The sequence below is a fragment of the Vipera berus genome (assembly GCF_964194415.1).
Source record: "Vipera berus genome assembly, chromosome: 2".
In the NCBI taxonomy this organism is placed as follows: Eukaryota; Metazoa; Chordata; class Lepidosauria; order Squamata; family Viperidae; genus Vipera; species Vipera berus.
Window position 1 is genome coordinate 212150235 of NC_138203.1, and position 27263 is coordinate 212177497.

At 39.8% G+C, this 27263-nt stretch overlaps 2 protein-coding genes across 2 annotated transcripts in view; one reads left to right on the top strand and one right to left on the bottom strand.

The window, feature by feature from the left end:
* Positions 1-359: 359 nt before the first annotated feature.
* NIPAL4 (NIPA like domain containing 4) lies at positions 360-13931 on the top strand (the record flags this gene model as incomplete). Its single annotated transcript, XM_081319039.1, has 6 exons — positions 360-405; positions 8730-8978; positions 9982-10038; positions 11986-12076; positions 12393-12553; positions 13315-13931. The coding sequence occupies 6 exons, from the start codon at positions 360-362 to the stop codon at positions 13929-13931; spliced, it is 1221 nt and encodes a 406-aa protein (XP_081175165.1).
* A 6255-nt stretch (positions 13932-20186) lies between these two features.
* ADAM19 (ADAM metallopeptidase domain 19) overlaps positions 20187-27263 on the bottom strand; it is a 76287-nt gene continuing 69210 nt past the window's right edge. The window contains exons 22-23 of the mRNA XM_081319542.1: positions 25926-26075; positions 20187-23865 (exon numbers count right to left, since the gene is read on the bottom strand). Coding sequence (XP_081175668.1) covers positions 23812-23865; positions 25926-26075 — 204 coding nt within the window. The 3' untranslated portion in view covers positions 20187-23811. The remainder of the gene's footprint in view (positions 23866-25925; positions 26076-27263) is intronic.

The following is a 27263-nucleotide window of genomic DNA, read 5'->3' on the forward strand; positions in this document are numbered from 1 at the left end:
GAGGAGGAGGAGGAGGAGGAGGAGGAGGAGGAGGAGGAGGAGGAGGAGGGGCGCGGCGTGGCGCGGCGTATCCAGCTGGGGCAGGTGCGATCTCCACTTTCGCCAGAGGGCAATTTTCAAGCTCCGCGCAGGTTAGGCGGGGCGGGGCGAGGGCAAGGGAGGGGAGAGAAGGCCGTTCTTCCTTCCGAAGCTGACGGCCGAAGAGAGCCAACAGCGAAAGAGGGAGGCGGCGGCGAACCGAAGCGAACCGGCGGAGACATCAGGCGCGCGTTTCGTCCCGTCTCCAGGTTCCCCCTGCCGCGTCTCCTCCGCGGCTGCTTTCGAGGAATGTGCTGATCTTCTCGCCCCCGAAAGCGCACATGGAGCTCCCGGAGCCGCTGTGGGTGAACCGGAGCTGTGCCGGCGGTGAGTGAGCGCGCCCGCTTTGCCCCCAGGTTGGCTTTTGAGGAGCCCCCCCCCCTTCTTCCCTTCCCACTTGCATTGCTCAGATATACGGAAAACCTTTCCTCCTTTCCAAATTCGCCCTGGCGTGGCGAGGCGTAACGATTTAGGGAGAAACCTTCATCTTCCTCAACCTTCCGGACGAATCTAACTTCACCTGTTGTCCCTGGGAGAGATGTAAGAAGGCAAGGGTAGTTTCTAAAACGTAGATCAGAAAGTACATAAGGCCTCCATCCCAGCTCTTTCCCCAACTTGGTCCTCCTTATCTCCTCTTTGGCACAGCTCTTTCTTCTGCTACCTGTTTTCTTGGCTTCCAGAAGTTTCCACTCAACTCTTCCTCCTCCTCCTCCTCCTCCTCCTCCTCCTCCTCCTCCTCCTCCTCCTCCTCCTCCTCCTCCTCCTCCTCCTCCTCGTCCCTTTGCTCCTACAAAATTTAACAAGAACGAAGCCTACTGTATAATTCACCTTCGCCTTCCCAAGTAGAATTCTGGGAGTTGAGATCTATACTTCTTAAAATTCATCTACCAAGATCCAGAAACACTGATATAATCGCTGGATCAAAAGGGAAACACATTAGCTGAGGGAAAGGTGGCTGTTTTTAATGAACTTACCACTTTCCTAATTAATTTTGCAATCAGCTGTAAAACAGTTTGCACTGCCATACTTACTGATTTTGGGACTAAGGATTCAGCCAGGAATTAATTTTAATTTAATTTATGGCGAAACCACACAAGATCCAAGACAGCTGTATGGTTCATGTGAGGAAGGTTGCCTGCTTTTGAAAACATTCTCTTTGGCATTCGTGAGTAACTCTCAACACAAAACTGGAACTCAGGCTGGTGGAATGTAGTCATCTTCCTGTGATACAACTGGGGCAAGACCAAGCAGAGGAATCAAAGTATATAAAGAACAAATCAGCCCCATCAAGCCATTCCTGTTTGTCCTAAGCCTACAAAGTTTGTGAAATCAGAAAACCAAATCTCATTAGAAATGGAGGTGAAAGGAGCAAGGGTGTGATTGCCTGATGTCCTCCCACAATTCCTGCTCAGCTTTCCATCTTCTTTTATAGAGTTCATTCTGCATTTTGCTAAGCAAAGGATTGGGTTTGTGTATTCTGGAAGGAGATTCTTCAGGCAGTGGATCCTGAAAGAATTATTGGAAGCCTGATCCAGGAAAGCAACCTGTGAATCCTGCAGACTGATGTGTAATCACTTTTTCAGAGCAATAATGTTCTCCAATTTGCATACTAAGGCTTCATCCTTTTGCTCCTGCACAAATCTTTGCCACTCTGTTGTTGTTAAATTACCAATGTAGATTTAATTTATTCTTGTGGGAGGAAAGCTGAGTCTCATTTCCATAAACTAAATCCACTTGTCAGAGTCAGTAGACATTGCTAGTCGTTCCCAGTACCATATTTATTGGGGAGCATGGCTTATTACATGTGTCTAGTTAAAATTTTCCCATGGTTGACAGGTTTGTGTGGGTTAATTATGAGATTCTGTAACAGAATCAGCAGAAATTTAGACGAAAGGCAAGTAAATAAAGTAAATAGATGTGTATGAATTTGCAAAAATACCCCATAATAAATTAAGATACCTAACTTCCTCTACAAAATGAGCCTTTTAGATCTTAGACAAAGGGACTCAGTTTCCTGATTTGAAAAGCTTGTCTTTTTTAACACTCTAACAAGAGTGTTAAAAATAATTTCTCCTTTAAAAGTTTGAAAGGAAATAAGCCATTTTGCTTCTTTAATATGCTCTCTGCTTTATCACCATTTCTTTCTCCTCTATACATGGACTAGGTCTAACATTCAATTCCTATCTAATCAGAGAGGACTTTGAACTTAATTTCTTACCAAAAACTGTTGCAGAATCTGTCTTAATCAAGAGCTTAATAACAGCTCTCCATTTGCAGCCTTTTTATTTCTGATTATTTGCTTTTGAGAATAACTACCACAGAAGAAGGAAATGGCTAGCTATTGCATGACATTAGGGCATTGTGGCTTCAGAAACAATAAGAATTCTCTTTTTGTTTTCAATCTGACAAAGACTGTCCTGTATTAGGCAAAGTGCCAGGGTCTAAACACCATTATGCTATATTTGCATCGCTGTAGATATAATTTAACAGCAATTTTCTTTTTTTTAATTTGACAAAAGACAGAATTGAGTTTCCTGTTCCTTCAATATATTTGATCATTAGCTCTCCTTTTGTATTTAAGCAGTTTTAGCAAATTCATAAACATAGAGCTGCTAACATTTTTTCCTGTAATGATTCTGTCAATTCTATTCTATTTCTGATTTGTGAATGTATACATTTAAATGCATACTACTACTTAGTTATTAAAACTCCAAACAAACAAACAAGGTACCAAAACCAAATGAAAGAATAAATTAAATTTTTATTTTTTTTAAGTAGGTGGTTTAGATCCAGGGTTGTCTGGTGCAAACAAAATGACACTTCCTGTTTTGCTCAAAGGAGCCCTGTCAAGTTCTCTTGATATCTTGTACCACTACAATTTTTGAATATGCAATTCCAAAATGTCCATGACATTCAGGAATGTATGTATTTATGAATCAAATGTATACACTGCCCATCTCACTACTCACTAATGAAGTGACTATGGGTGGTTTACAGATTTAAAAAATCCATAAAATCCATGCAAAAATTAAAATTAAGCCATGAACTACGCCCAGAGTTGCATATTATTTTTCAGCCCCTGTGGCAATTGGAAGACCCAGATTTTAATGCTGTTCTGGAATATAAGAAAGGTAGGGGCCAGATCCACCTCAAGGGACAGAATGGGTTGGGGCAACAGCAGAGAAGGGTCTCTTCCTGGACCCTGTAATTTGTTAACTAACATAGTTACTTTGTATTTTAATTTGACTTATTTTATCTCTTTTAAAATGGTATTAGGGCTCATTACAGACTGGAATGTAGGAACACTTTTTATCCTATTGCTGTGTGGATTGATTGATAGCTTCTAACATTCCTGTGGGCCAATGTAATTGAACAAGCAAGGTAACCTGGGCACACGATAATCTCAGCCCATACCTGGAAGGGCTTTAAAGATGATCACAAGCACCTTGATGGCTGGGAAGAGGGTTGTGATGGGTGAGGAAACAGAAAAGGCTATTTATAGTATATTGTATGAGAAAAAAAATCCATTACATACTTAGATTGGGGGGGGGAATCCTTTTTCCTGGGAAGGTCCATTTGGAAAGCTTTGGTGAAACTGTTAACGTTCCTAGATTGTGTTCACCCACTATACTTCACTTCTTCATTAAGGACATTAACATTAAGAATGTGCATCTCTTCTCATGAGAAATGCTTTATGATAGTTTATGCAATTCTGTTGTATATATGAAGGCAGACTTTGGGTGGGGGAGTCCTAACAAGTGACAATTCTAAAGAACAATCTGCTTCAGTCTTTGTTTCTGATAGTTCAGTAGCAGCTGTCTTAAGTTAACATGGATCCATAGTTTAGGCCAGGCATGTCAAATTGCTGGCCCATGGGCTGGATGCATCACTCCAGAACTGTGCCTACCACATTGCCGGCCCAATGGGGAAAAAGTCGTGATACGTCACGAGTTTGACATGCCTGGTTTAGGCAATGATAGATAAGGTTCAGAATAATGGTGGCACTTCTATATTCTCCTAGAGCAGGACGCTCTTGGCCTAGGCAACTACTGTGGTATGTACAAACAATTAGATATTTCAATATTGTGGACTGTCTTCTGTCTTTGAAATATGTATCTATTCCCCAACTGTGTGACACAGAAAGTATAGAATAGGGCTGGGAAGGTTTTGACATTCATTCAGAAGAAATGCTTTGGAAAAGAACATGGCTGCTTTTAAAAACAGTATTAAAGGTGTGGCTGCCTTAATGAATCAGCTTGATTTATTTTCCTTTTTTTCTGAACTGTTAATTCCAAATCACTTGGAAGTTTGTGCAACTTAATCCAGAGCTTAGTGGAGCTGCACATTAAAGTGCCACGTTTGAAATAAACAAGGTTATTTTTTTCAAAAGTACAAATATCAGTTCTCTATATACGAAGTTATAATAAATTTATTAAACATGAACATTCACAAAAACCTAGAATAGAATAGAATAGAATAGAATAGAATAGAATAGAATAGAATAGAATAGAATAGAATAGAATAGAATAGAATAGAATAGAATAGAATAGAACAGAATAGAATTGGAAGGGACCATGGAAGTCTTCTAGTTCAACTGCTGCTTAGGCAGGAAACCCTATACCACTTCAGACAAATGGTTGTCTAGTCTCTTCTTAAAAACTTCCAGTGTTTGATGCTTATGATAGACATGATTTGTTTGAAATCTGGAAACTGAGGATGTATCAGTTTCCCAACTCAGTGTTAAATTACAGCATGTATCATTTTCTGTTTCATAAATTAAGATATGTTTAGTGATATAAAATTTTCTATCTTTATCTTGAAAGACAGTGTGCTATAGTTGTTTCCAAAAATCTATGCTCTTCTCTTTTTCAGATGCTTTTCTTTAAATTACAGTATGGCTTTGGCTCAATTAGTTAATTTTTAAGAGGAATTCACAAGAATATAATCCCATCAATTCTGAAACCTTGTACTGTATGTTATAATGAAAAAGAAGTGACAGAAAAGGGAATGAAGGAGGATTTTAGAAATAGTACTTGTGTTCTAGATACTTCTTAATTAACGTGTACTGAATTGGCTCTATATTTGCAGCTCTAGCCATCTAGTAATCAGTCCATTGTTTGGATTTAAATGTGTTAAAGATCATTTCAATTGAATCTTTTTTAAGTTAAATATTTTTTTAATGAATAAATATTTCTGTGGGGTGCTTCATTAGTATTATTAGAGCTATCAAAGAACAAAGAACAAAGGTGTCCGGTCAAAAAAGTCAAAATGGTGCCCATCACCTTGACTACTCTCCTCGCCCCTTCAGAAGCCCTGGGGTCTTGGACTAGGAGAAAACACACACACACACACACACACACACACACACACACACGGGATAAAAAACAGTTTGCAGCACATCGGGGGTACACAAACTGCAGAGAAATGGAGCGGGGCTCACACATACTGTTTGTAAAGGAATGGACTGCCGCATACAAATGAAGTGGGGCTTGCTCTCTCTCTCTCACACACACACACACACACACACACGGAGGAAGAGGGGCTCAGTACACACCACACACACAAATTAAGTGGGGCTCAATACCACACACATACACACACACAGAGAGACAAATTAAGGGGTTCAGGACACACCACACAAGTGGGGCTTAATATACACAAACATGCACAAATTAAGTAGGGCTCAATACACACCATACACGAATGAAGTGGGGCTCAGTACACACCACATACACACACACACACACACACACACAAATGAAGAGGGGCTCAATATATGCCCAGGCTGAGAATTTTAATTTTAACCAGGGTTTTATTTGTTCAGGGACGGATATAACTTTTTAATCTGTTTTTAACTTTTGTATTTTTTGTTTTAATCACCCTGTAAACCGCCCTGAGTCCTTCGGGAAAGGGCGGTATATAAATATAATTAAATAAATAAATAAATAAATAAATTAAAAAAGATTCAATTGAAGTAATCTTTAACACATTTAAATCCAAACAATGGACTGGTTACAAGATGGCTAGAGTTACAAATATAGAACCAATAAAGTATATGTTAATTAAAAAGCATCTAGGACATAAGTACAAGGAGTTTTGTTTACTTTTTCAGATTTTTGTAAGGAAGCTATGTTTGACTATGTCACAGTATTCTTTAGTGCCCTAACTAAAAATGTGTTTTTTTCTTATTTCTTCTTTGTTAAATAAGAATAATATTACAGATGTATAAGCCAGTTTAAACAGTATTTTGTTATTAGTAAAATTCTATACTTTTATTTCTTAATAATCCTTTACCCGTATTGGTTAATTTTCTAAATATATTTATACCTCTTTATACAAAGTAGTTCTAAACTGTTGGACTACGCTTGCTATCACAAAGCCCATTGGTGGGTCTTTCAAAAAGTGGTGTTGTCTTAGGCACAAAAGGAGTCATTACACGAAAGAGATGAATTACGAATATAACAAAGTCTCACTTTCTACAAAGCAAATGATTATTAGAAAATGTAAACAGCAAGCTGATTGAAATAAGATGTTAAATAATGAGATATATTAATTATTAAATATTCACTTTTCTTAAAATGGAATTTCTTGAATTTATTTTGCAAAGACTTTGTTCTTTTGAAATATTCCAGACATGTCAAACACAAGGCCCGGGGGCCAGATCCGGCCCGCGAAGTGGTTTCATGTGGCCCGCGAAGCCATCATGGAAACAGTGAAGGAACGGCCGCCACTGCCTTGGCCCTGGCCCAGAGACCCTCCTTCTGCCAGAGACCCTCAGATCTGTCCCACTCCTGCCCAGGCTCCCATAGGCACTCTTGATGCCAACTATGTAGAGCTGGCCATGTCCACCCAGTAGGCCATAAGCACTCTAGCCACACCCACCCAGTAGGCCACACCCACCCTGGCCATACCCACCAGGCCCCCTGAGGGCAACTGCAATGCTGATGCGGCCCTCAATGAAATTGAGCTTGACACCCCTGAAATATTCCCTTCATGATGACCTGTATGGATTCTCATGCTTTTCTTGTAATAGTTACATTTTGTCATTTAACGTTTAAGTGCTAAAAAAAAAATCCTCAGCAGTTTTATCTTTCTCAATTGATTCTTCTCCATTCTGGATAAAACTCCATTTGAAGTTTTGGTTGAATGCCAGAATTACAACATGAATTACATAGCAAGAGGAAATCTAAATAGTTTGTCATTCTCATACAGTGTCCATATCCATCTTCACATGCACAGGTGACTCACATTCAGACCTGAAGAGAAAGGGGAAAGGTTCAAAGCTTATTGTACCCTGAGAAAGTTTAGAAAATCCACCTTCATTCTCCATACATAAATTCATTTCAGATGAGTTGCTGTTTCAGATGAGTTCCTGTTTCCCAGGCCGCTCTGAAGATAGGATAGTTGACAAGAAATATTTAGCAAAAGTATAAATGTAATAAAATTAAGTTTTTAAAATAATTATACTCAACAAGAGCCTTGGTGGAGCAGTGGGCTAATGCCTCCTTAAGTAACACCAGCTGCCTGCAATTAGTGCAGGTTTGCATCCCACCAGGCTCAAGGTTGACTCAGCCTTCCATCCTTCCGAGGTAGGTAAAATGAGGACCCAGATTGTTGGGGGCAATTAAGCTGACTTTGTAATAATGCCGCTTGGGGGGTGTATGAAAGCCCTAATAAGCAGGCATATACATAGAATGAAGGCTACTGCTAAGCTTGTAAGCCGCCCTGAGTCTTCGGAGAAGGGCGGGATATAAATGGAATTAAAATAAATAAAATAAAATAAACATGCATAAACCATTCCTTACACCACTGCTAGATAATGTTTCATTGCTCTCTCAATTAAATTTTCACAAGTCCACGTCTACATTTTTTTCCCATACAGAGCAGCTGATGAGGATGGAGGTTGGAAAACCTGCAATTCCCCCCACCCGTTATTTTCTGACAACCATACCGGTGCAATTTAGTATAGAGAATAGAGAAACATCTCAGAACTTGTGAAAAAAAATATTATCTTCTCATTATTTCCATCTAATAAAATGGAGACAAAGCTTTTCCTTGGGGAAAACACTGGAATAGTTCACTGAATATTTACTAAATTGGTGTGTATAATTTGAAGGTTCTTGTAGATTATCTCAGGATCAATGATTCTTTTTAAAAGTGGAAATGGTCAAAGGCGATTTGTAAATAGTAATTTATTGCAGAGCAAGGCAAATGCAAAAATGTGCATTAGAAGGACAATGGTTTGTAGCAATAATGTCATTGTCTTAGAAATATGTAATTAAAAAACCAAGAAAGCAGTAGATTATTGTTTACTCTAAAATGAATTTCAAGACTGAAATAAGCCTTGAAAATATTTGCAGTCCAAGAAGAATACCTCCAGATTGTGGGTTATTATAAGGTTGTGTTTTAAGGCATCTGGATGCCATTATTTCTAAATTCTTCACCTTGCATAGATTTAGAATATATATTTTTAACCTCATAGTTTTGCTAAGAAGTAATTAAATGTCAATTCATGGGGCAAGAATCCAAAGGGAAAAATAAGTTTTCTAGCAATAATAATAATCTGGTTGCATGCAGAATTAAAGACAAAAGGGCTGCTAGTTATTAATGTCTTAATTTCTAATCTTATCTTCTCCTGCTTGTCTTACTAGGGTCTCTGATCACTCTGGCTTGTCTGAATCATCATGCTGTTTGTCAAATCATTAAGAATGTCAGTTCTCCAGTTTCACCCCATACAAATCTTAATTTAAGCTCCAACTGGATGGTACAAGTTGAAGACAAATATGGGTTTTACATTGGCTTGGCCATGGCTATCTTTTCAAGCTTTCTCATTGGCACCAGTGTCATCCTCAAGAAGAAAGGACTGCGTCGACTGGTGGAGAAAGGAGGCACCAGGGCTGGTATTTATTTATTTATTTATTTATTTATTTATTTATTTATTTATTTATTTATTTATTTATTTGGTTTATATACCGCCCTACTCCCAAAGGACTCAGGGCGGTTTACAAGGCAAAATTTAAAAACAATACAATATAAAATTAAAATAAAATTAAATTAAGTCTAGCCGCAAAAAATTAAAATCACAATTTAAAACATTAAACCCCTCAGTCCAGGCCAAATAGGTATGGATTTGTTGACTTAAGAGAGGGGACAGGAAAAAAAAATCTATTTTCTGAAAAAGAACTCTAGTGGCATTTAAACCAGATTTCCCGAAGCATTGTCGTATTGGAATTCAACCCAGAACAATCCAGAACAATCAAGGGTATGCTGACTGGGAACAGTGGTTGTGAGAAAACACAGTGTTTACCTTCCAGGTTGGAGAAGTCATTAATACATTCTGGCTTCTGAAGACCCCTTCAGATATCACATTGAATTCATCCCGTTTGCCATTTTAAATACACTAGAGATGCTACTAATCAGTATTCACAGAACAGCTGCAAATGTACTAATAATCCAGTCCCGCTTCCTAGAGTAGTAATACTTTTTCTAGTATAATATTTCTGGAGAAAATGTTGAAAAACAAGTCTGTAAGAATGTACACTATGTCATATGGTGAAATGTTCCAAGTCAGAGCATAAGGTTGTGGCAGTTAATTTCAGAAATGTTAAGCTGTGAGTGTTCAGTCCATGCACACAAGAGGAGTGTGCATGTGTGGGGGACGATGGGATTTTAAGAGCTTGCCAGTTCAGGTAGTATTTCCTTTACTTTCTGAAAGGCATTTCAAAGTCATTGAACATATGTATGTTGTGGCTTGCAAGTCAACTGTCCTTTTCTCAGTCCAAGCTGTTGTTTCTTTCTCTCTTTTATGTTTAGCTACTGTAGCATTCTGTTTGAAATTCATATTATTTTATATGGAACCTTTTTACAAAATGCTTCTCTATTTATGTCCTTTTATTTCCCCAGGAGATGGAGGTCATGGCTATCTAAGGGACTGGCTGTGGTGGGCTGGTTTGCTAACCAGTAAGTATGATTATTTACCCAGGCCTGGGTTGGTATCTGATAAAATATTTAACCTTGATGTTTACTGAGGACTTGTTTACTCCCTCTGTGTTTCCCTGGGCTGTAAAGATTACTTCGTATCCTGCAGTTAACAGAAGTTGTTTCTACAACTTTTTTTTTGGCCTTTTTGTACTTGAAGGAGTTTATGCTTAAAGATCTTTTTACGCTTAAAGCCCTCTTTGAGCAGTTACGCTGAAGCCTGTGGAATTTTTTTTCCCCAGAACTTATCACCATAACATAGGAATGTTCCGGAATTTAAATGATTCAGTTTTCAGAAGAGACATTTGCTGGTTAGAGCCAGCAATATGCCATGTAGCCCCTTCGGCAACTGACAAATTTATAGTGGTATGAGCTTTGGTGGACTGGAATGCAGGAAATATTTGCAGTTAACTCCAGCCCACATAAAATATATACCATAATAAAGGTATTAATTTTGAACATGCTACAATATATTTTTCTATTTTTGCTGTGCTAGTCCTCTGGAAGCTACTGTCTTAAGTCATTGATTATTGCATTGCAATTTGAGTGTAGCATCATTTGCTCAATAATTTGGATTCATTTTCTTACTGACAAAGAGATATTGACAAACTGGATTTGGATCCTGATCTATTGGAAAACTTGGGGGACATTTTGTTGGAACCCAAATGTCTTACAAAGACTGCTCTGCAGATAATCCTCAACTTATGATGACAGTTGGGACCAGAATTCCAATCACTAAGCGATTTGACTATAATGGAGGTGCTTAGCAACCACCCACCTGACAATCCCACTTGCCATATTTAAGCAAATTTTATCAGTCATTAGCCAAAGACACAACCCTAGCAACCCATTTCAAGGTTGGTTACTCAACCACAAACATCAGTAAGGTAATGGACTATCTCCAACTTTTCCACCCACCTGTCTCTCTCTCACACACACACATACACACCCTTTTGGCTGTCCTGCACCCTGCCTTGTTGGTTGGCAAATAGCTCCAGAACTGCACAACTCTGGGGCTGCTTGCCATTCCCTGGAAAAAACTATCCCAGTCCAGTCCCAGTTGACCTTGCCACCCTGCACTCCAAGATCTTTACATCACCCGCTGATCTTCTTGCTCCCACTACTGACGAGGTGACCCAGACTTCTTTAAGCTGATTTAAGTTTAAGCTAATTTAGCCTCTCTCTCTCTCTTTTTTTTTTTTTTTGATGTGCAAAGCCAGCCTCAGCCTCACCCAGGAGCTCTTTGCAAAGGGGCATTTTAAGTGTGCTGCAGCAGCTCAGGGGCTGCTTTAGTCTTTTCTTCTTTTTCACAGCACAAAGCAGCCAGGCCGGACATTCCTTGTCAGCAGAGGGAGCAAGAAGACAATGAAGGCCAGATGGGAGGGCAGCAGGGGACCAAAAGGGCATAAGGGATGGTGGGGGAGAGATAGGTGGGAGGGAGTTATGGTAGCCTTTGGTCAGAAGTGCCGGTGGACTGCCAGTGTCTGAATTTTGATCATGTGATAGTGGGGTACGCTACAATGGCCATAACTTTAGGCAATGCTTTTTTTGTAAAAGAAAAAGGTGCCGGAACTCAGACATGTCATGCAACCCGCCTTGCCTACCTTTCAAGGTTCCATCCAAAAAAGGTGCCGGAACTCCGTTCTGAGCATTCTATGAGAAAAAAAGCCCTGACTTTAGGCATAAGTTCCTTCATTCAGCAGTATTGTAACTTTGAACAATCTCTGAACAAATGGCCATAAGTCGAGGCCTACCTGGACAGATAATTTTTTTCCTTAGAGTTCCTAAGCTTTAATGTTTTCTTCGAAGGACAAATTGTATGAAACTGAGTGGAAACAAGAGTTGCTGATCAGTGAGAACTTAAATAGTAATATAATATAATAGTAATTCACCTATTCTTTTTTTGTTTCCTGGTGGCTATTTGCTCAGTGGGTGGAGGAGAGGCTGCCAACTTTGCCGCATATGCCTTTGCAGCTGCAACAATTGTTACACCACTCGGGGCACTTAGTGTGCTTATAAGGTGACTATCTTCCAATTTGCTCTTTTATCCCATATTTATTCTAGGCCTAGGTGTTAATAATGTGATTTGGCTTGTCAGTAGAAAAAAAGGATTTCTAATCTTGTACTAATACGCCAATAGCCAGATATGTACTCAAGTCCTGTTTTTCCCCCTCTCTGTAATTGACCATGCATATTAGTTTTGTGTTTCAGTGATTTTAATTTATGTCAGTTAATAGAGTACAGTTTTGTAAGGACTCTTGTGTTTTTTATCAGTAACTTACAAGTGTAACAGGAAGAATAAAGGCTGTATTTCTGTATTTGTCTGTTGTGCCCAGTGCCATTTTGTCCTCTTATTTGCTTGGAGAACGGCTGAACTTACTGGGCAAACTTGGCTGCATGCTGAGCATTGTGGGTAGTACAGTTCTTGTGATACATGCTCCTGAAGAAGAGGAAATAACCACTTTGGGAGAATTGTTTTCAAAAATGAAGGAACCCGGTAAGCTTATGAAATAAGGCAGCAAAGAAATGAAGGTGTTGTGTTTAGTTGGAATGTTTTCCTATCTGAACCAGATTCCCAGGGGCAATAAAGTGATGATTGTAAAAGGTCTTGCACAAGGGTGACTCTTCCACGAAGTAGCCATGATTTTGTACAAATTTATGTTCGGTGGCATCCCATGGAATGCACCAATTGTCTAGCTTCTCTTTCCAGGAAGAAAATCTTTAATGAAACTCTCATGTCCTATTGCCAATTTTTTTTTTTACATTTCATTTTGAATTTCAATAAAAAAATTGGACTTTGAGATGAGATACAGGGAACCGCTTTTGATGTGCACCCTTTTAGAGAAAATAATCTTATCCTTAGAGCTGTATGATCCATTGCAAAGTAGCCCCAAATTTAATAATTGGAATATTTCAGTAATTTCCCAACTCTAGTGGTCTGCAGGCAACAAGACATCATAGATATTCACATCTGTCTCCTAGATTTATCTTCTCCTCCAAGGTTTTCTAGGGCCATAGGGTCGTGTCCTTAAAAAAATTGTTTTTCTGTAGACTTAAATCTTCTTCTTTCATGTGTAGGAGGATGCTCATCCCTTACAATAAACTGATTGATTTATTTAAGTTCCTAAAACAATGCAGTGCTGTGTTGTTCTACCCATCCATTTATTGTACTAGCAAATGCTTATGCTAAGCATTGCATTCTGTCTTATATAGAAATGTCGTGATTTGTCACTTTTTTTGTCTTTTAATTTCTTCCAGGTTTTCTTGTTTATGCCAGTATCCTCTTGATTATCAGCTTAGTCCTGATTTGTTTCCTAGCACCACGTTATGGCCAGACCAATATTCTCGTCTACCTCTCCATCTGTTCTGTGATTGGGGCTTTCTCCGTCTCATCTGTCAAAGGGCTGGGCATTGCCATCAAGAGTTTTTTCACTCACCAGCCTGTTCTACAAAACCCATTGACCTGGATTCTTGTCTTCATATTAGTGGCTTCTATTACTACTCAGATCAACTACCTCAATAAAGCTCTGGACATCTTCAATACCTCTATGGTATTTCCCATTTACTATGTGCTCTTCACCACTATTGTAATCACAACTTCAGTTATCCTCTTTAAAGAGTGGGTCACCATGTCTGCACTAGACATTATTGGGACGGTATGTGGATTTCTTACCATTATTCTAGGAGTGTTTTTACTCCATGCTTTCAAGGATATGGATGTCAGTTTGAAGAATCTGCCACAAACAATTCAGACTTCTACTGAACCGCCAGCAATTAAGGATGACAAGAATACTTTAATAGAACTGGATAATCCAGACACCAAGGATCATAACAAACCCAAAGTATTCATGATCTTCAGTTCAAACCCAATTTAATATTTCTATTTCTTAGAGTATTGGGGCCAAACAGCATAAAAACATACATGCATCTGGAAGAATTTAAATGAAGCATCACCATTATGTGCCTTTGGAAAATAGCAACCAACTTCAACACAGCTTGCTACCTCCACATTTCTGCATATTGATTCTCCTCTTTTCATCCTTGGCAATGGCACTGTGTTTTGCACACTCTAGAATCAATAGCAGTGATGATTGTATTTGTATCACACATGGGCATATTCCCTCTGCCTTTGGAAGAAATATTCTACTGTCAAGTGGCATTGTTTCTTCCAGATCTTTTTCACTCTTCTCCTACCTTCACAAGGAAAAGCTATATTCACTGTTTGAAGTGTGTGAAGAGTTTAAAACTTCAAAAGAAAGCATGTCTATTTTTTTTTCCAGCTAGGAATACCCAAGTCGTTTTTTGAAAATATGGTAAAATAAATAGCTACATTTCCCTCCAGATTGTAATGTTGCCCAAGACATTCAGCACCTTCAGTCATATCTTTATTCTTAAATGGTGCAGTCTCAAAAAAAGCCCTACAGCCTTTTTCTGGATATTGGATTTTAATGTATTTTGGTGCTTCCACTATTTTAATTAATTTTACTGATACTAGTAGATGTTCAGATATAGCAGCAGTTATCTTTCATTTTCCATAAATATGAATTATAATTTAATTGTGATAATGCTTTGTTCTTGTCCCCATATGGAATGATATTTTGTAGATATTTTGGGGAAAATGTGTGTGCTTTATAGCCAAATAATTTCTATAGTTTAGAACTCAGTTATGATCACAGAAAGTGGGATCAAAACTGTCAAAAGTTAGTAAGATTTAATTAGTGATAACAAGTGATTGAGTTAGAGGCTTAACTGCCTATGATAATTATCACTAGCCACCCATATTATGTTATTTTATTGGTTAATGAAAGTCTTTTTAGCCTGGATGACCAAGATGTTCTAAAGTGTTATAATTGTCTGTGCTTATGAAGATTCACATACAGTAAGACATGACTGGTTATGAGCTAACTACTGGTTGCATCAAGTCCAAAATTATCAAACTTAATTTTGTTAAGTTTAAAGGAACACGTCATTACAAAAGGGTTCTGGATAAATATTTCAGGCTGTTTTCAGTCTTGTCTCTGTGCTTCTAAATTAATGGGCCTGTTCTGACTTGTAAATAAGCTCCTATATAGTTCTTTGCGCTTTTTTATTGGTCAACAGCAGAATGTAGTTCTCATTTATAAAATAAGACTATTTTGTAATGCAATGGACACAACTGCAGGGATCACACTCTAGAGCACATGTAACTTTTAAGAGTAATACCATCATAAGGTTTATTGGAAGAGTTCCATCTGTGTATAATTCATGGGATGGTTGAAAGTGCTAAACCAAAAAAAGTTTTCTATGACCTATTTTTTGTAAAATTTTTAATTTTTTTTGTAACAGTGTAGCACAAACATGCCTTGCAAAGGATTGCCCTTCTGTTTCCAGTTTGAAAGCTGGCTGGATGGCTTTGGACCAGTTACGCTCTCTCAGCCTAACTCACCTCACAGATTGTTGTTGTGGGCAAAATAAGAGGAAGGAATACAAGAAGTCCTCAACTTACAACCATTTGCTTAGTGACCAGAGTTACAGCGGCACTGAGTTATGACCATTTTTCACTCGTCTGTTGCAGCATCGCCATGGTCATGTGATCAAAATTCAGACACATGTATTTATGATAGTTGCAGTGTCCGAAGGGTCATGTGGTCATCTTTGGTGATATTCTGACAAGCAAAGTCAATAGGGAAACCAGGTTGATTTAACAACTGTGTTACTAACTTAATAACTGCAATGATTCACTTAACAACGGTGACAAGAAAGGTTGTAAAATGGGGCAACTCACTAAAAATTGTCTTGCTTGGCAGTGGAAAGTTTGGCTCAACTGTGGTGCTAAATCAAGGACTACCTGTATTGGGTATGTTCATCACCTTATTTATAAAAAATAATAATAAAGGTGGGATAAAAAAAATCTAACCCCTCCCAAATCTCCTCTATTTGTATAAGTAATCATTCTCTTCTATACTTGTATGTGCTACTTTATTTCCGGTGCAAAATATTGTTTCTTTGCTTTTAAACCTGTAGATGGATGGGTAAATAGTAAGTTAAAAATAATGTACTTGAATTTTTTTAAATTAAGGTCCTACATTGACTTTGGGGATTGAAAAATATATTTGAAGCTTTCTGGATGGTTAGATGTAATGATCTGGTATTAAAGGCTGTTGTGCCCTACTGGCACCAGTAAACAGCTTTTTGTGTCTATTCCTTATGCTAAGTCACAATGTAGATTTTGTTTAGAATGTATAAACCCAGTCACTCTTGTTTGGCTTTCATTACAGTGAAGGTTTGTATCAAAGGTACTACTTTTTCCAAAACTACAAAAAATAAAACTGTGAAACAAATCTTGTAAACCTTTGAGATCTTTGTTGCCAATGAATGTATTTTACAATTAGATAATTGTATAATTGAGTTTTGCAAATGGCTTTATAAATGACTGAAATTTGTTCTTGCTTCATTCATTTAGCACAACTCGTTTATTCAATGTGGAAGAACATATTGTTTCTATTAACTTCCTAAGCTGGTAATCTGTTTCATTTGCTAGTTTCTATTGTCCCCCTACCATCTTTCCCCAAATTAGCCTTGTTTTATGGGACAAGGAGAGTTGTAATCCAATATACCTAAAAGGTATCACATTTGGAGAAAGTCTCCTATATCTGAGATTTACTCTCTGAATGGTCTGCAAACGAAAGGAGAAAAAAAAAACCCATTTCAATCTAACAGATCAGATGGCTATAGGGTTTAAAAATAAAAGTTAAATATCATCAGGGGAAAAGCAGCACAAAGCTAGCCAACTTTAATTGATCCCCAAAACTCAGAAATCATTTTTGAAGAAAACAGTGGCAAACCACTTCTGTACTGATGACTGTTAAAGTACCTCCTGAATCGTAGGCAAAAAGCCTTATTGATTTCCTGGGAAGTGTCAGTAGAAGGGGTATGTTGCTCTACTCTAAACTTTTGAGTTTCATCCAGTAGTTGGCCACTGTGTGGTACAAAATGCTTGATTAGGTGGGCCTGTGGCCTGATTCACCAGGACTCATGTTTTGTTGCGTGCAAGGAAACTACATAGGTAAATCCACATTTTCTCCAGGATTGAATTCAAATTGAAGAAAATTGTCTTTTCTAGTTCTCCAGCAATGAGGATGATTGGTTTAAAGAACAGCATATGTAGTATCCCCTACCCCTTTAATAGTATCAGACCCCACACAACAATTTATAACAAGTAAGTATACAAATACAATCACAAAATTTATTCAATATACCGGTATCTAGGCAAAAGGCACAACAACTGCATTATTCAAGTATTTGTATAAGTGAACAATTTATATACAAAAATCGTACCGTAAACTCCAAAACAAAGTGGTGAGACATGGTTAAAAAAGCTTCTCCAAAACGTGAGAAAATGGTTATAGTGCAGTATAGGATTGTACGGTACTTCAGTTATAAAGGCAAAAAAGGGAACTTTGCAACTCATTTAATCAAATGTATATTTTCCTGTGATCATGCAGCAATTATCATCTCCAGATAATGCATGGCTTGGAAAATGTTCCATGTTTAACTTCCCCTCCCCCCTCCAATTTGGCGAACCCTGATCTTGCCTTTTGCCTTTGAATCCAAAGCACTGCACAGCTCTAAGTGTTATTAAAATTGGAAATAAGCTCCACAAGGTTTTAGGAGCCCAATCTGATTCAATATGTATTGAGCTGTAGCCACATGTAGCACTTTTCTCCCAATCTATGCTATGCATATGAAAAAACAGAATTAGGTGAAGTATTAGCAGTATTAAGGCATATACTATATAGTTAAGACTGTCATTTCTTGCATCTGAAAAGGCTCCTCTAGAACATAATTAGGAGATGTACCCAAATCCCTTCCATCGTGCATTAACTGTAGGAGCACCATTTCTTTTCTTTCCCATTATCACACAAGGAAATTTCTGTTATCCACTAGAGCAGACATGTTAAACACAAGGCCCGGGGGCCGGATCCGGCCCGCGAAGTGGTTTCATGTGGCCCGTGAACCCATCCTGGAAACAGTGAGGGAACGGCCCCCGCTGCCTTGGCCCCGGCCCAGGCCGGCCAGGAGCCAATGTACAATTTTGTGGTGGTCATCTATGCTGAAATACATTCAGTCTTAGCTCCACAAGGCCATCTGGAAACAGGGACCAGCCCCTGCCATGTCGGCACTGCCCCCTGGGTGCACGCTGGGGAGGTATCACCCTTTGTGAGGAATGAAGAAATGCACCATCGCCTGGAAGTGGCCAGCACATGGCCCTGTCTACTTCGGGCAGGCCAGGGGCTGAGCAGCGTTGCGCTTCCTCTTCAGATTCGTGCCACCCGGCTCAGCCTCTCGGCACTGTGAGGAAAGCGCCCTGCTGCCTGCCAAAACCAGACAGGCTGGGGGTTGGGCAGCATTGCGCAGGTAACATCAACTCTCATGCTGCTCATGGCATCCCCTCCACCAGAGCCCACCAAGCCGGATATGTGAAGTAGGTGAGGGCCATGTGCTGGCCACTTCCAGGCGATGGTGCATTTCTTCATTCCTCACGAAGGATGACACTTCCCCAGCTGCATTTCTTGCCTGTTTTTCTCCCTCCCTCATCTCAAATATTTTCCCACCACTCGAAGGAAGGAAGGAAGGAAGGAAGGAAGGAAGGAAGGAAGGAAGGAAGGAAGGAAGGAAGGAAGGAAGGAAGGAAGGAAGGAGCGGGAGGGTTTGAGGGAAGTCCTGCCTTAGTCCTTCCCTGCTGCCCTTTCACCATCCCCTTGCCCCCTCCTCCTGGCCTATCCTGGGGGGGTCTCCCATCCTATTGCTAAGGAAGCTTTGGATACAAAGCCAGGTCTCCTCACATGGAGAGGGAGTGGGCCTCCCTCTTGACTTGAGCCCTCGTACCCATCATGAGCAACCTGGCTAAGGAGAGCAAGCACAGCAGCAGCAGCAGCAGTGCAGCTGGGCGCCCCCTTGGGGACTGGGGCTGGGCTTAGTGCTGCGGGTGTTTGAGGGCTGGGCTAGGCATTTGACCTCTGCGCCACCGTCCAGCTTCCCCCCGCATGGCCGAAGAGGAACAGTGAGGCTCCTCCAGTGGACCATGCCTTAGCATTTGCCCCGGTCCCATCTCCTTCTGCCAGAGACCTTCAGATCTGTCCCACTCCTGCGCAGGGCCCCATAGGTAACCTTGACATGAAAGATGTAGAGCTGGCCACATGCACTCCAGCCATGCCCACCCAGTAGGCCGCCCCCCCCGCCGCCCCCCCGAGGGCAACTGCAATGCTGATGTGGCCCTCAAGGAAATTGAGTTTGACAGTCCTGCACTAGAGGTAGAGGGAGAACACACAGGTGTATCTGTGCACCAATGACAAGGGAGCAGGATGCTAATTTTAGAAGTTATGAGGGAGTCACTGTTTTAAGAACTGGCTATCTGATTAAAAAGATATCCTTATGGCTGTATAATATTCTTGGAAATATGGCCACCTTGAAGCGATATGAAATAGGCCAAAAAAGGTTAGTGGAAGAAAAGGCAGGATTGTGCATGTTTACTCAAAGCAGTGCTAAATTAAGAATATGATTTTGGGGGGGTCTTCACTTGTCATGGACCTCAGTAAAGGATTGTTTGTATTTTTATACCCTGCATTTAGCTCTGGGAAGTCGGGGAGGGGGGAGGGGGAAGGGAGGGAGGTGTTGGGGAGGGGGTTGGGAGGGGTTTTGTTTTGTTAAAAATAAAATGTATTGTAAAACTTTTCAATAAAAAAAGGATTTTTTAAATAGGATTCTGCAAGGTTTTGGAAACAGATTTTCAGAATATGCAAGACTGAGAATGTAGGATGTGTTTGCAGTTCATTAAGGATTAGTCATTACTTGTCTCCTGGATGATATGGCTACAGCAAGGCTTCAACTCCTGCAACTGTAATTTTGAATGACATTATAGTGATAATATTGGAAATGTATCATCTTCAAAGGACCAAGAATAACTCTGTATGACGGATGCACTTTCTAGATCAGGGGTCTTCAAACTTGGCCCTTTTATGACTTGTGGACTTCCAGAATTCCTCAGCCAGGCTGAGGAATTCTGGGAGTTGAAATTCACAAGTCATAAAAGGGCCAAGTTTGAAGACCCCTGTTCTAGATACTTTCCTATTGTAAAAGAGTTGCTAGATTGGTGTGGGTTTGAAACATACACCTAGGAATGCACAAAATACTTTGGTTTTAAAAATGATCATTTCAGCTACTGCAAACATGGAAAAAAGATAAGATAAATAACTGTGTAGTTTTGCTAGGCAGTAATGAGCACCAGAGAAAGATCATGAGAAAGATTTGCTCTTCTTGAGGCTACAAATACTGTATTCAGTATGAAACTTAAACATACAATATTACTTTGTACCCTGGCAATGTAGGTATGCAATTAAAATACTATTTGACAAGCCCAATATTAATCAAAAGTGGCTGATGCCCAACTTGAAATAATATTTTCAGGAACATGGTTTTAGTTCTCTGTATGGTCTCTTGAACTAGCATGTAGGATAACTGACGTAGACTAACCATGGTAATTTTACATCATCAGAAACCAAACATCATTTCTTTAGCACCAACATATTGCAAAACAAACTGGAAAAAAATCCACAGGATAAAAGAAGCACCGCTTAAAATCTGAGAACTTAATTTAATTTAATTTAATATTTGCATTTGTATACCGCCCTTTCCCTGAGGACTCAGGGCGGTTTACAGGGAATTAAAAATCAAAACATACAAAAGTTAAAACCAATTAAAAAGCATTAAATTCACCCTGTACATTAAAACCCCAGTTAAAATTTTCTCCTCAGCCTGGGCCCGAGAGCTCAAAGAGCCAGGTCTTCAGGCCCCGGCGGAATGATCGGAGGTCGGGAGCAGTCCTCAACTCTACCGGCAGCTGGTTCCAGAGGGCAGGCGCTCCCACTGAGAAGACCCTATCCCTGGGTGTCACCCGCCGGCAATCTCTCACCGGCGGAACCCTGAGCAGACCCTCCCTGTGAGAGCGCACTGGGCGAAGGACGTTTGATGCCGGCAGCAGGTGTTCCCTCAAATAACCCGGACCCAGGCCATGTAGGGCTTTATAGGTGATAACCAGCACCTTGAATTTCACCCGGAGGGCAACCGGAAGCCAATGCAGCTCGCGGAGTAGAGGTGTTACATGGGAGTATCGGGAGACCCCCATTACAACTCACGCGTATATGACTCAGTATTACAATTATATCACTAGGATTCATGGTTGTTTACAGTGCAAAGACAACTTGTGGAACACAGATAGACAAACAATAGACTTTTATCAACTGCCCAACTAGCACCATGAATCAAAAGGCCTATTTTGAGCTTTGTGAACTGTGATGGATATCTAATTAAGCTGAATCATTAGGTATCCTCAAATGAATTGGAATGAGAAACTTATAAAACTTTGAATGTTGGATGAGTAAAGTAGAATGGCAGGAAAACACTAATCAACAGGACACTTATAATTAGTTCTGCATTGCATTTTAATCAGGAAATTCCTCGTTATAATGGTTACTGTGGTACTTTATCTGATGACTTTGTTCTTATTATAAATTTGCTGTATTCTTTATGCCAGTGCCAAATTGGAAAGTATAAAAAGTTACTAGTTACATTAAGGACAGTTTTGAAATGTTTTAAGTGAATAATCTCAGTCTATATGAAAGATAAGGGACGCGGTGGCTCAGTGGGTTAGGACGCTGAGCTTGTCGATCAGAAGGTCGGCAGTTTGGCGGGTCGAATCCCGAGTGCCGCGTAGCAGAGTGAGCGCCTGTTACTCGTCCCAGCTTCTGCCAACCTAGCAGTTCGAAAGCACGTAAAAATGCAAGTAGAAAAATAGGGACCACTACGGTGGGAAGGTAACAGCGTTCCGTGCGCCTTTGGCGTCTAGTCATGCCGGCCACATGACCACGGAGACGTCCTCGGACAAGCGCTGGCTCTTCGGCTTTGAAACGGAGATGAGCACCGGCCCCTAGAGTCGGAAACGACTAGCACGCATGTGCGGGGGAACCTTTACCTTTACCTTTATATGAAAGATAAATACATTTTAAAGAACTACCTTAAGTAGAGTGTCTTGGTAATATTAACTGAGGTGCAGCAGTGACAAAAGCACTGTGTGGACCCTGGATAATATCTCTCAGCCTTTTTTGTCCTCATGAAGGTAAAATCCATGCAGCAAAATCCATGAGGATCTCCTGGTGCATGAAATATGCTAGGCATTATAGCTCAGAGTTCTGTTCTCAATCAGCTCACAAAATTCAAGAACATTTAACAATTGGCTCTCGTGAGTCAGGAGAAGCTGGCACACCATGGGGTATTGGGACAAGGGTTTGCAACTTCCCTCAGAGTAAAATAATTTTAAAAAGTCTCTTTTTTGCACCTTCTCCAACTGTACCGCAAAATGTTGGTTCCTGTCATTTCAAGACAGACAATAAATAAACTCTAAAGTTACCTAAAATAGGCATAATACAGCTTTAAATAACCTACCCTACTTCACCTACAAAAAAACAGGGGGAAAAAATCCTGCCCCTGCCCCATGCATGATACAATCCAAACTAATTTTTGTCATTTTCTTCTCTATTCGAGTCCCCTCTAAAACATCCCACTTTCCTCCATATAAAAGGTTTATGAACTCACTTCAACATATTTTCTTTTGGGCTAGAGAAGGGCATCATAATGGAAGCATCTCTCCATTCTTCACTTTCTGTTGGAATTTCCTCATATAACACTTAAGGAAAACTCAGCAATCACTTCCCAAAGTTGCATTTCAGAGATACATAAGATCAGTGGTGGGATTCAAATATATGAACAACCAGTTCTTTGGGTGGATGCCGCTTCCAGGAGTCCATTCTGGGCCTGGGCAACACAAAAATAGCTACCGGTTCTGCTGAAGTGGTGCAAACTGGCTGAATCCCTGAAGCAAATACAGCTGATACCTGAAGCAAATACAGCTGAGCAGAAATAATGCCAAGACCATCCAGGTTGAAGGGAAACATTTGCCATCACAAAAACACCCCTGCATAGCTGGTCAGTACTTGTTACAATTCCAAGGCAAGTAGACCTGAGTATACCTCAGAGGACTGTGGAAGTTCAAGGCAAAATATGAACTCACTGCACTTACATTGCTAAAATTTTAAAATTTCTGAATTCTGAAAAACTACGGACTGAAAAAACTTTGGGCTGACAGCTGTCTCCATGGAAGAATATAAGATTTTACCTATATGTAAGTAGAAGATTCCTTAAAAGGAAAGAAAATTCTTCTCTTAAATGCATATACAGCAAAATTCTTCAAATTAGGAAACTCTTCTATATGATGTAAAGTAGTTTGGGAGGATCTTTCACCAGCATGAGATGCTGTTAGTGCATCACATTTCCCTCTTCTTCAAAGGACCTCAGATTTTGTTCCCGAAAGTGTTCAGAGATAGATGTATTGGCTCCATGATGCAAAGTTGATTAATCAATCTGTCTATTGTTGAAACAACAAATTACAGGAATAATTAAGTCCTCTTCTTCTCTCTGCATGTGAATTTAAATAAACAAATCTAATGGAGAAAGGTCCTTGGTATGTACTGGGAGATCTGTAGACCTTTTCTAGAGAATTGCATCAGCCCATGCCACAAAATATGGGTCCTTTCCTAAAGATTGCTCTGAAACTGGCCTCAGTTACTTTAGGCCTGAGATTTGTACAAAAAACAAAGCCCTTGAAAATTCCAGGTGAAACCAAATGGAATTGATGTAGATTTTAGAAACGTAGGACAAAATTCAGTTTCTAAACTTCATAGTATGTGCTGCTCCAGGACTTCTCATGGCTTGATTCTACAAAAGATAAAAGAATTTTAGTATTGTTTTGTCTCAGGTAGAAGAAACTAGAGCACGCTGGCTGAGGAATTCTGGGAGTTGAAGTCCACAAGTCATAAAAGGGCCAAGTTTGAAGACCCCTGAACTAGAGGTATATTTGCATTTAGGTGGAACAATGGAGATTTCCAACATCCAAACATTTTAAATGACACATCATTTCTTTCCATAAGTGAATTATGGTCTTATCCACATAGCTCTGCTGAATGCAACAAAATAGAATGGCTACTAAATATGCATTGTATCTCAATCTAAAATGCTTTCTCTAATTTACTTCCTGTTTGCACTGATCACTGACCATAAAAATACGTTGTTGTTCTTAGTTAATGAAGAATCTGAATGGAATGAATTTACAGCAACTATTCAGTAGCTCTCCAGCTTTGCAACTTTCCTTGTTTCTACATCCATACACAATTTCACATATTGCCATTTATTCTTTCAAATTTACCACTCTCTTTTTAAAGATCACATCAACTTCATCCAGCCATAATTTTCTTGGTATACTCTTTATTGTTCAGCCATTTACTCCTTCTACACATCCCCACTCAAATGTTTATACTGAATACTCAATTTTGTTTTTGATCTATACTCAATCATCACCTGTTCATTGTTGATTCTCTTCTTTTTTTATCCGGCAAGTTAAATCATCCATTCTCCACTTCATTCAGCTGACTTCTAATTTTTCCTAACACTTTAAAGTCTCACTTCCATATTATAAAGTGGGTGAAGCAGGCTCTAGCCATTTTTGCCACAAAGAAGAGAGGGACAACCTATTCTCTGAAGCACCTGAAGGTAGAACAAGAAGCAACGGATGGAAACTAATCAGGGACAGAAGCAACCAAAAACTAAGGAGAAATTTCCTAACAGAACAATTCGCTAGTGGAACTGTTTGCCTTCAGAAGCTGTGGATACTCCAACACTGGAGGTTTTTAAGAAGAGATTGGACAACCATTTGTCTGAAATGACATAGGGTTTCCTGCTTCAGGAGGGGGGTTGGACTTTCAAGGTCCCTTCCAAGAATATTCTGTTAGACTACCTATTTACCCACTAGGCTTCTGTCAGAATTTGCATTCTTCAAATTTCTGCATATTCCCTTATTTAGCAAATTTTCTACCCAAGTACACAAATGTACCTACTTGCACTAACTGCTGACCATTCAGGTACACATTGCAATAATTCACTCAATTTCCTTCCCAAAATACAACTACCTTGAGCTTTGATACAATAATTTTAAGATCCGTATTCCTCACTCTATCAGCTGGGCATTTACCACAAATCATGTGAGTTCCCAGTCAACAACATTGGTTTAGTCCGCATACAAAGTATACACATATTCATATCTTCAACCAACATTATGCTGGCCTACAGGAGCTGTAAACTGATGACTTTCCTTTAACCTTCCCTAAATTGAAGAATTGGAAACCAGACAAAAATTGCCAGTACCGTTGGATTCAGGCAGGACTACTTGAGGAGGGGACAAACCACTGCCTCTTTAAGAGCCAGGGGAACCATTAGAACCATCTTCAGAGATGCATTTACCACTGCCTGGACCCAATCACACATCATCTCCCAGGAGATCTGTGACTCTGTTCCTTCCCTGTCATTCCTGGGCCAAGATTCAATGTGTTGTTTTCACCTTTTAATTCAGGGTTTAATACTTTTCATGAAGCGAATTGGCTGAGCAAATCTGGGAGTTGAAGTCTACAAGTCATAAAAGGGCCAGGTTTGAAGACCCCTGGACTAGAGTCTTCCATGAAAGACTTACCTGGAGCCTTGAGAATTTTCCAGTGACATTTCACTGTCTCAAGCTTTTTGCATCTGTTGGTGAATTTTAGGCTTTTCTACTCCTGGAAAATATCATGCTACAATTATCTTAATATCTTTACTACTCTTCTCTTACATCAACTTATCTTTCTGTCCTTTCCAAAACACAACGGGGAAAAATGATATTAGGTGTCCAGTTGAATATTTTTTTCCTTTATCTTTTGCTTATATATCCTCGTTACCATTTTATAGCTCACCTCTGCCGAGACCACATGAATTCCTGTATTCCTTGCAGTGCCATATGATGGTACTGTTCCTGTATTCACTTTGGACAATCCCGTCCTCTTGCTCGAAGAGACTGGATTAGCCGGAAGCGCTCTCTGAGGTGGTCTTTGTCTGGAAGAATCCTAGGGCAAAAAGTAAGAATTCTTCAGTTTTTGTGAGGAGGGAGGGAGAGGGAGAGGGAGAGAATAAACATAATACAGATCTTATAACTGGATAGATAAATAGATATCTATTAAGAGCTCAGAAAAGCAATTTATTAGGCAGAAGAAACAGTACTTATCCATGATTTAAGGTGTATTCCTCAACTTGAAGCTGCCCAAATGTGGTGATGTTGCAACTTCAGAATTCACGGGCAGCAATGCAATACACCTGGAGGCCGCCAGATTTGAGAAGGCCAATTTAAGGTAATCATAATCTGTTCTTCCTTTTCATGCTTTATGAATTATATTATATAATAAGAGGAAATATGCATTGATTTGCATTTTTGGAAGATGTATATGAAAAAACATAGTAAATTCTCCCACCATGCTTCTCTCTCTCTCTCTCTCTCTCTCTCTCTCTCTCTCTCTCTCTCTCTCTCTCTCTCTCTCTCTCTCTCTCTCTCTCTCTCTCTCTCTCTCTCTCTCTCTCTGTGTGTGTGTGTGTGTGTGTATCAAGAGCCATTGTGGTGTAGTGATTAGAATGCAGTATTGCAGGATGACTCTGCATTCCCACTGCCAGGAATTTGATCCTTACCGGCTCAAGGTTGACTCAACCTTCCATCCTTCAGAGGTGGGTGAAATGAGGACCCAGATTGTTGGGGGCAATATGCTGACTCCGTGAACTGCTTAGAGAGGGCTGTAAAGTCTAAGTGCTATTGCTATCTGTTTATCTGTCCGCCCAGGGCTCACACACCCCTCCTCAACTGCTGCTGATTTTCCATATAAGAAAGCAGAAATCAGTCAGGAATCAATGTGAAAAAGTATGGAATGGGATTTAAGAATCTGTAGGAAGAAATCATTGTTCTTTTCCTCTGAAAGGCCCATTTTATCCCTGGTTTTACCTATATGCATATGGCACTGCCTCTCTATTTCTATGTTTATGCTCTAGCAACTAGTTGTATAGAGTAGTGCAATGTGCTATATATGAGACTGATCTTACAGGAAGTCCAGAAACAACAGTTAGTATGAAATACAATAGCAGTATTTTCTTCAGGCTGCATCAGTTTCATAGTTCTCTTCATTCCAGTCCCATGCCAGACTTTCTGGTTGTTGTAGATAAATCGGATCAGACAGATTCCGAATCTAAGCATCATAATTGTCATGTCCAAA